General features: G+C 46.3%; 1 protein-coding gene across 19 annotated transcripts in view; it reads right to left on the reverse strand.

Moving 5' to 3' along the window:
- CACNA1B (calcium voltage-gated channel subunit alpha1 B) overlaps nucleotides 1–14555 on the reverse strand; it is a 309668-nt gene that overhangs the window by 17491 nt on the left and 277622 nt on the right. For 13 of the 19 annotated variants that reach the window (XM_054083988.1, XM_054084000.1, XM_054083998.1 and 10 more), the window contains one exon: nucleotides 8512–8608. In XM_054083988.1, coding sequence (XP_053939963.1) covers nucleotides 8512–8608 — 97 coding nt within the window. Of the gene's footprint in view, nucleotides 1–8511; nucleotides 8609–10980; nucleotides 11078–14555 lie in introns of all 19 variants that reach the window. The other 6 variants (XM_054083991.1, XM_054083987.1, XM_054084006.1 and 3 more) reach the window with 1 other exon arrangement.

The following is a 14555-nucleotide window of genomic DNA, read 5'->3' on the forward strand; positions in this document are numbered from 1 at the left end:
TAGCAATGCATTTAAAGCATGGAATTTTTCTCCTAATGATTTCTCAGCTCCTCAGCTTTCATAAGCTGTTTAGAAACTTCCTTGGCCGCAGCCATATCAGACAAGCCTCCGTGTTTCCGTTCTCCAAGGGTACATGCAACCTGAGGAAGTCTCTGGGTGTTAATCTGTTGGAGCGGAGCCTCGTAGCAGCCTGTAAAACCAAGCTTGGCCTGGGCCCCTTGCTCAGGAGGGAATTTCATCCGTATCAGAAAGCCGCTTAGGCTGTTATTTTGATCCCTATCGCTGTACAGAAACCTTCTCTTTGTTTAACAACAGCTCAACACGCTGCTAAAGAAATCTAAGCACAGTCAGCAGCGAGTCGCAGACTCAGTGAGGCAGAAGCTGCCGTGGCAGAGAGTGCACAAAGGGGCCAGACGCCACTCGGGCTCTGCACAGGGGAATACTCTGCGATGTCAAAGGCTGGGAGTGTTTCTCAGAGATGCAGCTTTGCTGGTGCAATCCCTGCTTCCAACGTGACTGCAGTGGCTTCGTGCAACACACCTTCGTGGCCTGGGAAGCTGTGAGGTACAAGCATCACTGCTTATGGGCAGGATTTTGCTGGTGGAGGGAAACAGGGTGTAGCTTAGAACAGGGACCTGCCTGGCATCGCAGGTGAGGCGAGAGGCAGAAGGGGCAGAGTGCTTGGCATGAGCCTCATTTCCTACTCCTCTGCTCAACCCAAACCCAAGATGAGATTGGTGAACTAAACTTTGTCCCCTTTCCATCACTGGGTTAGCCTCTCTGCTTGGAGACCCCTCCAACACACAGTTTCCCAGAGATATGACCTGAGCTGCCTTACATGATTTGGCACCTGAGAGCAGACTCCAGCCCTGGTACCTTCTACCAGCCAAGGAGAAAAGGTCCCCCCAAGAGGGATGTGTGCTGGTGCTGATGGGGGCAGACAGAGGGCACAAGGCACAGGTCCAGCACAAAAAAAAAGCCTGCTTCTGAAGTGAGCTGACATTTACAGGAGCCAAGACCTCCGTATTTATCTTATTACATGTCTTCAGATCTTGTTGCATGCCACAGGGACAAGAGACTCGTGTAACAACCTCCCCTGTCTCCCAAAGGCTGAGACAAACCGTCGTAATCTCAAAGAGCTCTCTTAGAGCATGCCCAGAGGTTATCTTCCAGGTCTGACAAGCCTCAGAGATAGGGAAATCAAAGTCAGGACTCTCCTCTCTTTATAATTCAATGACAGTATCAAATGCTCGCAACTGCCACCACGATGTTTTTCTGTTCACTTGTGTCAATTGAAGCAGGATTTTGATTCAGACTTCTGTCCTCAGCACACAAAAAGTTACCACCAAATTATTATACAGACAAGAGCCCACCGTTACCACTTACAGAGTCCCACTGAATCCCAGATCAGTGGGAGGAAGAATTAAGGGATGGAGAGAAAAAGAAGATGCATAGAAGTGAAGAACAAGCAGATGAGAAATAATTCTGGCCAGGAGAGCTCTATCCTTACAAAAACTAGTGCCAAAAACCATTTTGGGACTGAGACCTGCCAGGTGCCCTCAAGTGATTTTCTAGACCAAATTCCTAAAGGATATGGATGCAGAACACTGGCCACCCCACAGCTGGGTACATCAATGCTGCATGAAGTCTTTCTTCCTAAATTTTAATTGGGGGAAAAGGATTCAGAGGGAGATTTTCCAAGGGGATACACACTTGTAGAAAGCTTGTCTGGGTAAAACCCACATGCAAGTGCTGGGTGGGAGTGCTGCAAACAGCTGCCTGGAAGGGTCTCTCCCCGAACCCACATTGCTTCCCTCCTTTCCTCCTCCCCACGTTGCCCTCTGCGCTGCCTGGACTACATCGTTTTTACCATCTCAACATACAAACTGCTCCACCAGGTCAACCCAGACACCTCTAGGTCATTGCAATCTCCATCTGATAAACCATCAGCCAACAGAGAGCGTGGTTGTTGTGCAGACTGTCCCAGCCCTTAGCTGGGGATGGCCAGTTCTAGCAGTCACATCTGGAGAGGGAAGGTTTGGTTTGGTTTGGTTTGAGTGGAATCTCTCCCTCCATCCTCTCTCTGATGGCAAACCAGGATGCACCTCCCTGTCCTCCCTTGGGGCAGGTTGTTGGCTGCCAGCTGAGGAATGCTTGTGCTGCAAGGTGGGTTCCAGGTTGCACCTACCAGGACAGAGCAGCAGCCCAACTCTTAGCCAAAAAACAGCAGTAAGAGGGGATGGCAGTGCCTTATAACGTGCTTCAGGCTAAGCCCAGAAGTTCTCGACTACAAGCCACCTTAGATCCATCTGTACCTCAGTGAAAACTGCTTTCCCTGACTTGAGAAAACACGTGGCCTAAACAGATACAGCACATTTCTAGCAGAGCTCCTGCTGAAGATGAAACGGTTAGGAGAAAGGAACTGATTCATCTTTGATTCAAAATAGCTTTGCCACGGCATCATGGGGGAGGAGGCAAGGCAGAAGGCAGTTTGGTGAGACTTGCTCACACCACTTCCCCACACTACCGTTGACACGCAGAGGAGATGAGGAGTCAGCCAGGAATTGGCAGAACCACTCCAAGAGGGACTCAGCCTCTGAACTTCCCTACGCATAGTCTGGAGTGGATTCATAGCATCACAAATGCGACTTGAAAGACTGAAACTGCAATTTCATTTTCCCCTCCAGTAGTCTATCCCAACCTTAATGTAAAAATATCTCCTTCCAACATGTGCAAAGCAAGGACTTTCAATCACTTCAAAGCCGCTTTCTCATTTTACCTGTACTTTAATTGATTTACATTTCCATAGGAGCCATTTAAAAGGGAATGGAATCCAATCAAAATGGTTAAAATTTCTCAATATTTCAAATGATCCAAAATTAATGAAGAAAAAACAATAAACAACTTCTGATTTTTATTCCTGACCAAGATGTAAGCGAAAACGCCCACATTTTTCCATACTGTACGGCCAACAATATGGTAAAAAAGAAATGAACTATTTTAGCCTATACACAGTTTCAGGTAAAATTAATCTCTCTCCCCATTGTTGCTGTCTCTTCTGGCTGAAGCTGGGCTTCAAGGCCATGTCTTACCAGTTCCTCATGCTTAGGGATGCGATGTAAATATTTGATTTTAGAAGAAAAAAAATCTGATTTAGGCGATTTTCCATCTTTCTAGACCCCAGAAGGACAACGTATGTGCGTGCTGAAGCAGACAGCAAGGGACTCGATGCTTCCCTGCATTGGGAATCGCCAGCCACAAACGAGGGGTGTTCAGGTAAATTAATAAGTGGGGAGCAAGAAAAAAAAAAGCTGAAAATGCCCCCCCCCCCAGGTGCCCAGACCTGGCAGAAAAGGTCTTCCCTGCTCCTCTTCCTCCTTTAACCTTCAGTTTCCTCCAAGAGCATTAGAGGAAAAGCAGCCGGCAGCAGATGGAGTCCCCGCTCCTATTTCCCAGCCGCGCTTGGGGAACCCTCTTCCAGCCCTTGGTTTTAATTAGGCGGCTCCCGATGCTACGAGGGCAAGGGGAGCTCGTTACTGTTTCTGCAGGAGAAAGTCCCAGAGGCAGGAGCTGCAATATTGTCTCTAGAGTCTCCTAATTAACTCGGTGCAGATAACAAGGTAGTTACCGGTTACAGCCTGGGTTAGGGAGGCAACACTTTTTGCTCTGGTTCCTTGTGTGGTCAGGAGGGACGCGGACACCCCTCAGCTTTTAGCAGTGATTTAATTGCAAGTAAACAAAGACATCGCTAATGAGAGCCCAAATCTTTGTGTCAAGCAGAATTTGTGTCCTTTCAGCATTCGGTTTCTACAGATCTTCTGCATGGGAAACGTCTGAATAGGCAGGGAATGTGCTATAGAAATGGGGCAAAATCCATCCCAGTGTCAAAAGCCCCGGGGCTTCCGGCTGCCTCCCAGCCTGACCCAGAGAGTGAGCGCTGAACAGGAAGATTTGATTGTAAATTGTGTTCACCAACACATTTGTCTGTAGAAGAGGAGAATTCTGAGCTAGGAATGCCAGGAAATCTAGCTGGCACCCCAATGGATTTGAATTATTAAAGAGCACCCCATCAGCCGCATCTGGGACAAGAACTGCCCTGGGAATAATCCCCAAATGTGAATAAAATCAGGACAATGGAGCACTGAAAGGAGGCTGAGTTCGGTGAATAAATTATTTACTATAAATAATTCACACTGACCTAGTTGTAATTACTCTACTGTCATTTAACTCTTCTCTTGACTTCATAGAAGCTGGCCATAGCCTTCCTCCTTCCCACAGCCGACAGAAGAGCAAGGTCTGTGTCCTGAAACACAGCCTCTGTCTCTGATACACAACCATCACATGGAGTGGTCATCTGACCTTCAGTAGGTGCAGTCCTGCTGCTTGTCCATGATGCTAGCTCTGGGCAGAAGAGGCAGCAAGGCTGGGCAGTTAGGGAACGGCCCACTCCTACCCTTGTTTAGAACTCAGGGACCTCCAGATTCTAAAATTCCATGTGGCAGTGACGGGCAAGGTGTAGCCCCAGTGCAGATGAGGAGTCAGCTCAGCTCCAAGATCACCCCCTATCACATATCCAGGAACTTTGGCCATGTCAGAAAGCGCTAAATGGAGAGCCAGAGCCCTCCTAATTCCCACAATAAATCACCCTTCCATTGAGGTGTACAAAGCCATGTTTGACAGCACCCACAGAACCAGAAAATAAAATCAAGAGCCCCCTCCAGCTGCCAGTAGCGCCTTGCAGACCTCATGCAGGGCTTCACCTGGAGCTACACTGGGACAGAGGTGGAGATGTGCCTACTGGTGATGCTTTCTTCTCCTGTCCCAGGAGAGGGAGGTAAGGAGATGTCTCTGAAGAGCAGTGGGTTGGGTTATTAAGAGGTCATCTTCTTAATGGTGTAATGGTTTTCAGCTGAAAGAGGGAAGATTTAGATGAAGAAACGTTTTCCTGTGCAGGTGCTGAGGCCCTGGCCCAAGTTGCCCAGAGCAATGGTGGCTGACTCATCCCTGGAGGTGTTTAAGCAATCGGATCCAGTAGGAGGTGTCCCTTCCAACTCAAACCATTCCATGACTGACTTGCCTAGCATCACGCTTTTCCTTAGAATGAAGCCTTCAGGCTCTCCAAAACACCCTCCTCCAACACTGCTCTCATAGATATCTGCAAGATATCTTGAAAAGATTGTAGTGAGAAATTTAACAAGTGTCATGGGCATTTCCTTCTCCCATCTTTTTCCAAAGACGCTTCCAAAGCTCTGTGGTGCAAAGGTCGAACTGCCTCCAGGTGCCAGCAAAGCTTATTGCTACTACCGAAGCACACACAGAGCCCCAGGACACTTCACCACAGACGAGCTGAGTCTAAGAGGCCTCAATACTGCAAACAGAGTGAAAAACCACCGCCACCTTCATCTGAAAATGGGCGAGCAATCAAATCTCAACACACTAGAGTAAAGTCACAGTGGTTTTCTTCCCTCTTTTCATCCGACTAGGGAGAAGATATTTTAAAATCCATTCCCTTCACCTTTTTCTTGCCCCCAGTCCTCACCCAGTGCAGGATAGAGCTCTCCTGGTGCCCGAGCAGTGTGGCTGGAGGAGCCCACGCATGCAACCTCCAGGCAAGCAGCAAGCCACGCGCACGGATCTGCAGAGGCTGGTCAGGCTGACCAAGGAGAACAGTTGAGAAAAGCGAACCAGAAAACAGCAGAAAGGAAGGACAGCAGCCGAGGGGGCTGCAAAGAGGGAAAAATCTAAACAAAATGACAGTGTGCACAGATACTGAGGAGGCAACAGAGACGAAGACAGGGAGAAAACACACAAAACCTTTGCAAACAGAGAGGACTGGGAAAAAATATATGGAAAGAAAAAGGGTGGACAAGTGGGGCAAAAGAGCTTTTGCCGGATAGAAGAGCAAGGTTTTTAAAAAAATAGTTTGGTTCAGAGGGGGAGAGCAGAAATAACACAGAGACAAAGCCCTGGCGGCATCGGCACTGACTGAGCTACAGCTGCAGGACAAGAGGTTGTTGTCCCTCTGCACGCTGGCTCTGCTGGGAGATGGGCTGCACTGTCCTCCCCAAGTCTTCCATCAACTGTGGGAGGACAGCAAGAGTGGCTGAGACAGCAGAGGGGCCCCCAGCAGGTGTAGGGCAGGGGGATGGCACGACCCACGCGCAGCCGTCATCTCAGGGAAGATGCTCAGCACCAATCTGTTTCCACGGACATGCTGTTCCTAGTGCTGTACACACAAGTGAAGAGGGATGGAGCAAAAAGGGATACTGCCTCCCAGTGACAGCTTAGTTTGATCAGCAGCTGTAGCTGGAAGTAGAGGCCAGCCCAAGCTGCAGCCCAGGGAAAAATTCAGATCTGGTCTTAAATCCTGATTTCTGTAGTTTGAGGCTCTTTGCTAACACGCAATATGAATCTGATCACCTCCAAACTCAGAAAAACTTGATTTTCAGTCTAGGTTTGAGCTGTCTGATTTAAACCCTACCTCTACACTTGTGGTTTAGTCACATGCACACACCTTCTAGACCCTAGGCTCTAGGGCCCCTTCTAGAGGTTTCTTGAAGCTGGACAAAAATTAAAGACGACTAAAAAAAAATCAGGAGTTTGTATTTTAGAAGGAACCGATTCATGTGTCTGGATTTGTACTGTAAAGACATACAAATTAAACTGGATACCAGCTAACTCAGAGGGGAAAGAGAGCTTTATGCACGTGCAACCGTTGAGCAGATCGGGTTGCCCAGCTGCAAACACCTACCACCAGGCTTTCAGCAGGGACACAGCTCCATTTTAAGTCAATACAACTCATAGGTGCTAAAAGGAGCCATTGATTACTTGAAAAGCATTGCATTTCTGTGCATAATAATGGTTGGACTCAATGATTTTAAAGGTCTTTTCCAACCTAAATGAGTCTATAATTGGAATCTCTATATAAACATTTATCTAGCTACCCATCTATCTATCTGAAACCCCTGGGCGCTGGCATTTTGAGGCAGCTGGGTTTCTCAAGCTCGGTTACAGTTTGGTGGGCATGAATTGCTCATAGAGATGCTCTTTCAAAGCAACTACCATAATGGCCAGAAACAAATCAAACGGATATCAGAAAAAGAGATCTAACTGGCTAGCGTTAAGATTATGTTTAATTTTCTTTTCATTTTGAATCCTAACATGCTGAGGGAGGATGTTGTAGGAAGCTGTATCTGAACCTCCTCATGCTGCTAAGTGCCCTACACAAAGGCAGAGCCAGGTTTGGCTTTGGCTTGAGTCTCTTTGCAAAAATCTTGCTTTCGTATGGCCCCAGTGAGAAAATAAGCACTATGGGAGGGTCTGAAGTGACATCAAGCACAGTGGGATGCAGTGAGTAGGCTTGGTAGTGGCTGAAAATGAGGTCAAGGGCAAAAAAACCCTGTTGAGTTTGATGGATGCTCAGTTACACCAATGCTAAGTGCTTACAATATACCTCTCCCTCTAAATCTGTGAGGTTCAATGTTAAAAGATTCCGAGGAATTGCCCCTACAAATGCAAATTTCCAAGGGCCATGCAAGCCACTGGGAAAGCAGCGTGGCTTTCCCTGAGGGAGTCTGGGTCTGCTTCGTAATTTCAACTCTGTTTACCCACATTTCCACTGCACTCATCCAAGCAGTGTCTGAACGCCAGCAACAAGGAGCCTTTTGGACAGAATGCATTGCTGTGGTTCAATTTAAAAGTTTTTCAGCATAAACAATAAGTTTAAGTGATTTCTTCATCTTACTGTCTTAAATGTTCTCTGTTAACACAATTTCTTTCACAAGGGTATTTAAGGAGCCCTTCTGGTGTTGCCTCTGTTTAATAGCTTGCTAACTCCTACAGTACTGCCTACTCTAATTACTCCAATCTAATTAAGAAGGGGAAAAACTACTGAAAGACTAGTGAGAATGGATAGTCACAGAGCTGCAGGAAGATAAATGGGGATCATGTTGGTGGGATAGTTTGCTCATTAGCATCCTTCCTCCCTCCCCGCCTTACTCTAAATGGAAGCAGAGGTTTAGATTGGATATTAGGAAAGATTTCTTTACTGACAGAGCAGTGAAGCCCTGGCAGAGGCTGCCCAGGGCAGCGGGGGCACCCCCTATCCCTGGAGGGGTTGAAAAAACACGTGGCTGTGGCACTTTGGGACATGGTTTAGTAGGTACGTAGGTGTAGTGTTGGTGGTTGGACTTAATGATCTGACAGGTCTTTTCCAACCTTAACGACTCTTATGAATGAGAGAAGAGAAAGAGAAACACCGATAGAGATAGTGGAGACATAGTTGGAAAGACAAACTGATGTGCCATAGTTTCAAAGACCAAAAAAAGATTACGATAAAAAAAAAATAAATAAAAAGGCAGAAGATTCAAAATCCAATCTGCTTGGAAAGCAGAGAGAGCACCAGAAAAGTCCAGAAGAACAACACTGATGTCACAGAAAACCAGCACCCGCTTCAGCCACGGCACAAAAAAGCTGGTGGTTTGGCAGGAGTTTCTAAGGGGGTTGGTCTACCTTGTAGGCAACACGAGCAGGGCATTTCTTTCCAAGGCCTAGAGGTGGGGACATGTGTCTCAGCATCTCATACATGTCTGTGTAACTGATGCGCCCGCTTGGAGTCAAAGGGAGGGAGGCAAAAGCAAGAGGACACGGAAATCAAATCAGACCGGGTTGGGGGAGGGTGGGGAAATAAAAGAAGGGGATGGGGAAAAAGGCAACACAATGGAGCAAATGAAAAGTAGGAGAGAGAAGGGAAAGCAGACAAGAAAACAAGAGATCCGGTTAATCAGATTTCTCAGGAAAACAAAACCAAAATAAAGAGGTGGGTAAATAGAAAGGTTTCTCCACTTCCGTTGCTGTGTTTCAACGCCCAACGTCTCCTCCTCACTGTAGGGACGTCCCGTGGCCAGAGCTGCGCCTCGGCACATGGGTCCCTCTGGGGAATGATTGACGTTTCCGCTCGGGGTGGAGAGGGTGTGGGGAGGGCTTGGGTTTGGCTGGCTCTTTGCGGGGTGGAGGGATAGTTCCCCCTCCTCGCCCCCTCAGACCAGTCAATCAAGAGGCTGTGGTCACCATGCCAGGGAGAGCTGGTAGGCAGAGTTATGGGACAGGGAGAGACCGGGGCTTAGAACAAACATTCATCTTTCCTTCAGTGAATAAAGAGGTTTTCAGGCTACAAGAGAAGCAAAAAGCCAATCTTGATGTGATTGCTTGAGGGACAGACTGGGACTGCTCTGATTCCAAGCCAAGAGTGCAACTCCACAAAACCTCAGCCAGCCTGAATTTGGGTCTGACAAAACAAGAGCCCAGCACCCGCTTTCCAGGAGGGTGGTGGAAAGGGGACCTGTTTCTCCTTACACTAAGCAGGGCTCCTCTTTCATCAAGCTGATGCCAACCAATTGCCTCCACCACTGAGGGCAGCTGGCTCTCCTAAGTGTTAGGGGGAACTGGGAACTGCAGAGATTTAGGAACAAACCCTTAGGCCAGCTCATTACTGAGGGCTCTGCCTTCAGTGCATGCTGGTTGGAAGTGAAATCCTGCCCTGAAAAGCAAGGGATGTAAAACCAGCAAGGAATTCTCCTGCTTCACCTTTTTCTGACTGGTGAAACTGGGAGCGTGGCTATGACTATCTCACTTTGTTTTCCCAGTGAGCAGCCTGCTTATTATATTGTACAAATCTGCGCTGTCATCTGAGGAGACCTAAATATATTACAGCATGTTATTAATTAGTGTTTAACCCCTGGAAAAGCAGGGCTGTTAGCATCTCCACTACACTAATAGGGAAACCAAGACCTAAGCACCCATATGGCATCCCTTTCTCAAGCAGGACAGCTACAGAAGCAGCATCCGCACACCAGCCCACTGCCCTGACACAGCTCTGAGCAACTAGGTAAAGCATGGATGCAGGAGGGGGTGGAAGAGAGAACTTACCAAGCCCAAACCATCTATTCCTGTCCTTAGTAACCAACGCACTTAAAATACCACCCAGGTTTTATAGCCCAGAGCTAATTTAAAGGCTGCTGAGAGACACAGATTGTAATTAATGCCAACAGCTTCCTCCTGGCCTCTCTCTTCTGCCCTGTTTCCTGGCTGGAGAAACAGGATCTCACCTGTTCTCTGCAATGCCTGTTCACTCTTAATCCCCAGTCAGGTGAGGAGAACACCTGAGCTGGAGTGAAAGACAAATGCAAGCTTCATACCGGCTGCTTCCACTTCACTCTCTGTGCACTGATTGCAACAAAATCCCTGCCCATAACTGGGACCCCACTGATGACCCCACAGTGTCATCCTGTGCTGATTTCTTGGCCAGATCTGTCCTGAATTCCCCATCTCAGCTCCCAAGCACACTACGCTTTTCCTGGGCCATGAGGCAGGAGGTTTCACTGGATGTCCATCACAGCTTACCATCTCAGAGACGTGATTTTGCTCCCAAGACAATCTCTGGCTGCTGCACTGGGAAAAACTCATCTTTTCACCTCTCCTCAGCACAAGTAACCATCCTGGTCTGCTTCCCAGCTAACCAGTGGCCAGAACAAATGCCTTTTCAGATCAGGAAAGGGAAAGGATCAAACGTTGGTCATTCAACTGGAGCAACTACACTATGAAACCCAACCACAATGGACTTGCTACTCCCTAAAACTCTCGGGATGACATTTCTCTTTGGTGGGTATATAGGTAGAGAAAGTGCTCAGATGCTGTGCTGCTTTTCCACAACACTTCCCACTTAGACCTGTCGGGATTGAAGCTGGAGGGTTCACTGTCTCATAAAACTGCCTGTCTCCAGCCAGCTGGGATGTGGGAGTAGACGGGGAACAGATGCACTGAGGAAAAAGGAGGCAGTCAGTCAATCATTCCTTTTTCAGGCAAGGGGTTAGTTACATTACAGCTTCTTTTCTGAACCGTTTGCATTTGCACTTGGAAGGGGGGTAAAAAGAAACAAAACCAGAACCAAAAATGCTGGAGGGAGTCTCTGAAGTTTCAAACCTTGTATGCCACCCTATGAGGGCACTTCTTTCCTAAGCCCAGGGGTGGAGCAATTACACGTAACAAATTGTACATATCCTCATAATGAATCCGGCAACTGGAAAGAAAACATTAGACGTTATGACAGCAAAACCTGAGAGGAATCTGTTCTTCGCTAGGCAAACAGGAGAAGTCGGAAGGGCAAAACGGGCTGAAAAGCAAGGTTAGTCTGACAGGCTTGTGATGAAGGAGGGAATTTAACACAGACCAAGAGAGAGAAAGAGAACTTCCAACTGCTCAACAAAAGCTGTGTCTTTGGGGTTCCTTCTGTGAAACCTTCAGTGCTGCGCACAAGGCTTTCCAGATACTGTTTTTGTTGCCTTTATCCCTAAACGCTTTACCTCGCTGTACCTGAGCGTCCGCCAACACGCGGTCCCTTCCTACCACCCAGGCACTGCAGCAGCCCCGCAAAACCAGAGCCAACTAGCCTACTTATGGGATTATTACTGGGATTCAAATGAGCTGGTTCAAAAGAGCTTGGGGACCTCAACCTTCCACTGCTGCCACCTACATAACCCCAGCAGGGCCGTACTCTGCTGCACGGGCAAGAAGCAATTTGCTGGAAGCCCAGAAACTGCCATCTCGATAGCCCCAGGGCCATCAACCCTGGGCAACTCCAACCTTCATCACCAGTTGGGGAAATCAGACGCCTCGACGCTTTATGGTCAGTGTCATTAATTCCCAACAATATTTTCAGCTAATTTAACAGGAAGATTAGGTTTCTTAATCTTTTGTAAGTAACCAAATCATGTACAAAAAGAGCTTTACTGAACTTCAAAATGACCTCTAAAGGGAAAATGAGATGATTTGGCTTCAGTTTATTTTGGTGTGTTATATAAAGAAGGCTGGAATATTTTGGAATATCTCCTTCAATATTACAGTTTTTCTGGATGTGAAAAATTAAGGTCTATTCAAAACCTTCACAATCAACTCAAAACTATTAATTTAGAAATGGATCAAATGGAACTGTGCAAGACTTGGCTGCAGGCCTAATTGTGGTTATAAAAAGTATATTGGTTTAAGAGAGTCAAGAAGTTTACCGAAATTTTGTAACAGTTTTGTAAAATGAGCATGTAGAAAATACATATGAACAGCTCTCTGAGCTCTCTAAGAGTCCGTGGAAGGCTCAAAAAACAGCAGATAAATTGCATTGGAAGGGCACGGCAGTAAATTATGACAAACGACAACAACCAGGGGTTCTTTCCTGGGTTGTTTAAGTTTATTTGAGATTTGTCTCTTTTCATCAGTGCCCCTTTATCTCAGATAGATAGGAAAAAACTTTCTTTTGGGAGTGCCTGTCTCCTCTCATGATCGCAGAAGGTACTGCCAGTAGCATCTCCCTCGGTTCTTGGGAGCAACTAACAGGAGTGGGATGGCAAGACCAACATTTCCAGTATCCCCCAGCTGTGGACAAAAAGATAAAGTCCTCGCTTCGTGTATCTTGAAAAAATAAAAGTGACTATAAATCTGACCTTCTTTCCCAGTTCATCCTTAAATACAGTGGTTTTGCTCATTCCCGAATAACTTACAGCCCTAGACCAAACCGCTGCATGTATCCCAGTTCTCTTGCTCTCTCTTTTTCTGAGTCTGAGGCTTTTGCCACCCTTGAATCCAACGATTTCCAATACTTACCCCTACTGAGTGGGACACATCTAGAACAAGAGCTCCCAGCTGCTTTTGTTTACTTCCTTCTCAATGTTTTCCCCAGAAAAGCTTACAGAAAGTTGGATTTTGTAGCAGAAAAAAAGGCGACGTTGAAAATAGGTATGCAAATACACATATATTAAACCTAAGTTTAAAATATTATCTATATATCAAAAGTATAACCATACTTATACTTTTTACCCATGCAGCATCTTTCATCTAGGTTCTTGAGCTGCAGAAAGTGGACCAACACTATAATCCCATTTTTCTTGGGACAATCAAAGCAGAGACCTTGAGAGAGACATTCAGTAGGGAAAGATGGAAGCAGGAACTGGCTCACTGGCATCTAAGCACAGGATAACTGACTAGGAGTCTTCTTTCTAGCAAGAAAGAATTCTCTAGGAAGAATTTCTTCACTATGAGAGTGGTGAGGCACCGGAACGGGTTGCCCAGGGAAGCTGTAGATGTCCTGTACCTGGAGGTGTTCAAGGCCAGGCTGGATGGGGCCTGGGGCAGCCATCGCAGGGGGTTGGAACTGGATGATCTTTGAGGTCCCTTCCAACCCAAATTATTCTATGACTCTATGAAATTATGTTATAGTGATTATTTATCATTCTGCTAACTGTGCCTATGCTGGAAGCTGAAATGTTAAAAGGAGATGGCTGACACGGGAAAAAAAAATGGATCAACATTTCCTTTCAATGAGTTTGACCAACTGGTAGCTGAATAAAAAATGGGTCTGCTAACGCCCTGTGTCTTCAGACGAAAATGAGTGTCCTGCTGGAATCTGTACCTTAGCAGAAAAGGATATCCAAGGGTAGCTATTGTGAAATGCCATGGCCAGAGCTTCACAGTTCAGCTCAAAGGATCAAAAGATCTATTCTGGCATTAAACTGTGAATGGATTTCCGATTACTTTTAAACTGCGGAAATGTTTGTTCCCACTTCTGTGAACAGAAGTGATTTCAGTGGAACCATTCACACACGGAAAATCCAGAACATGCACATGTTGTAGGATCGAGCCTTGAACATCATGTCTTGGCTGTCCTTTGATTCTGCCCTGGACTACTCTGCCAACGTCAATAGCTTCCGACCAGAGCAAAATCGCTAGAGAAAAGCAGAATTAGGATCTTAACTGTATGACATATTTTGTACTGGCTGCTCTAGAAGGGAAAAGGTTTGGCCCGAGTGACTCACAAAATGTAATTTCTGTGCTCAGAGTTAGGAGAGCAAGAAAATCTCTCCGCTTGTGCCTCATATGGGTGGAAAGTTCCTGAATGTACAGATATAAAAAAAGCACATTGATGCTTATTTTTCCCTTGCAGGTGTGTTACTCCTCCCATGGATGCTCATCAGAGCCAAGACCATTTTTTAAGGAGAGAACGGGCACTCCCAAGTTCTCAATCTCATTGAGATTTTCTCGCAGCAAGAGATAAGACTGGATTTGAAAAAGAAAAAAGCTATTTATAGCCTGCCAAATACCCACAAAGGACCTGTCTGTTTTACAGAGCACGTGGTAAGAAAAATCTGCTTGGAGATTACAAGCTGAATGCAATGTATATGCTGCTTCATCGTATGGATGGCTTTGAGCTAGTGAAAATCACACACAGTTCAGAGAAATGCAGTAATTTTGGGATAGGTGTACATTTAAAGTTAGCCCAAACCAATTTACCTAAGATTTTAAAGCAGTTTAATTGCATCCTAGCAGGGAGTTTGAGATGCCGATTATATAAACACTTTCTGCATCTGTCTCTACTGAAGGGAAACAAAAGAGAGTGGAGAGACTGGAGAAGCTGGAGGCAGCTTCTTCACAAATACAGAGGAGATTCATTGCAGAGTAACTCGTGGAGAAGAAGATGGATGTAAAATTAATATGGCTTTAAATAAAAACCA

The sequence above is a fragment of the Cuculus canorus genome, chromosome 19 (assembly GCF_017976375.1).
Source record: "Cuculus canorus isolate bCucCan1 chromosome 19, bCucCan1.pri, whole genome shotgun sequence".
In the NCBI taxonomy this organism is placed as follows: Eukaryota; Metazoa; Chordata; class Aves; order Cuculiformes; family Cuculidae; genus Cuculus; species Cuculus canorus.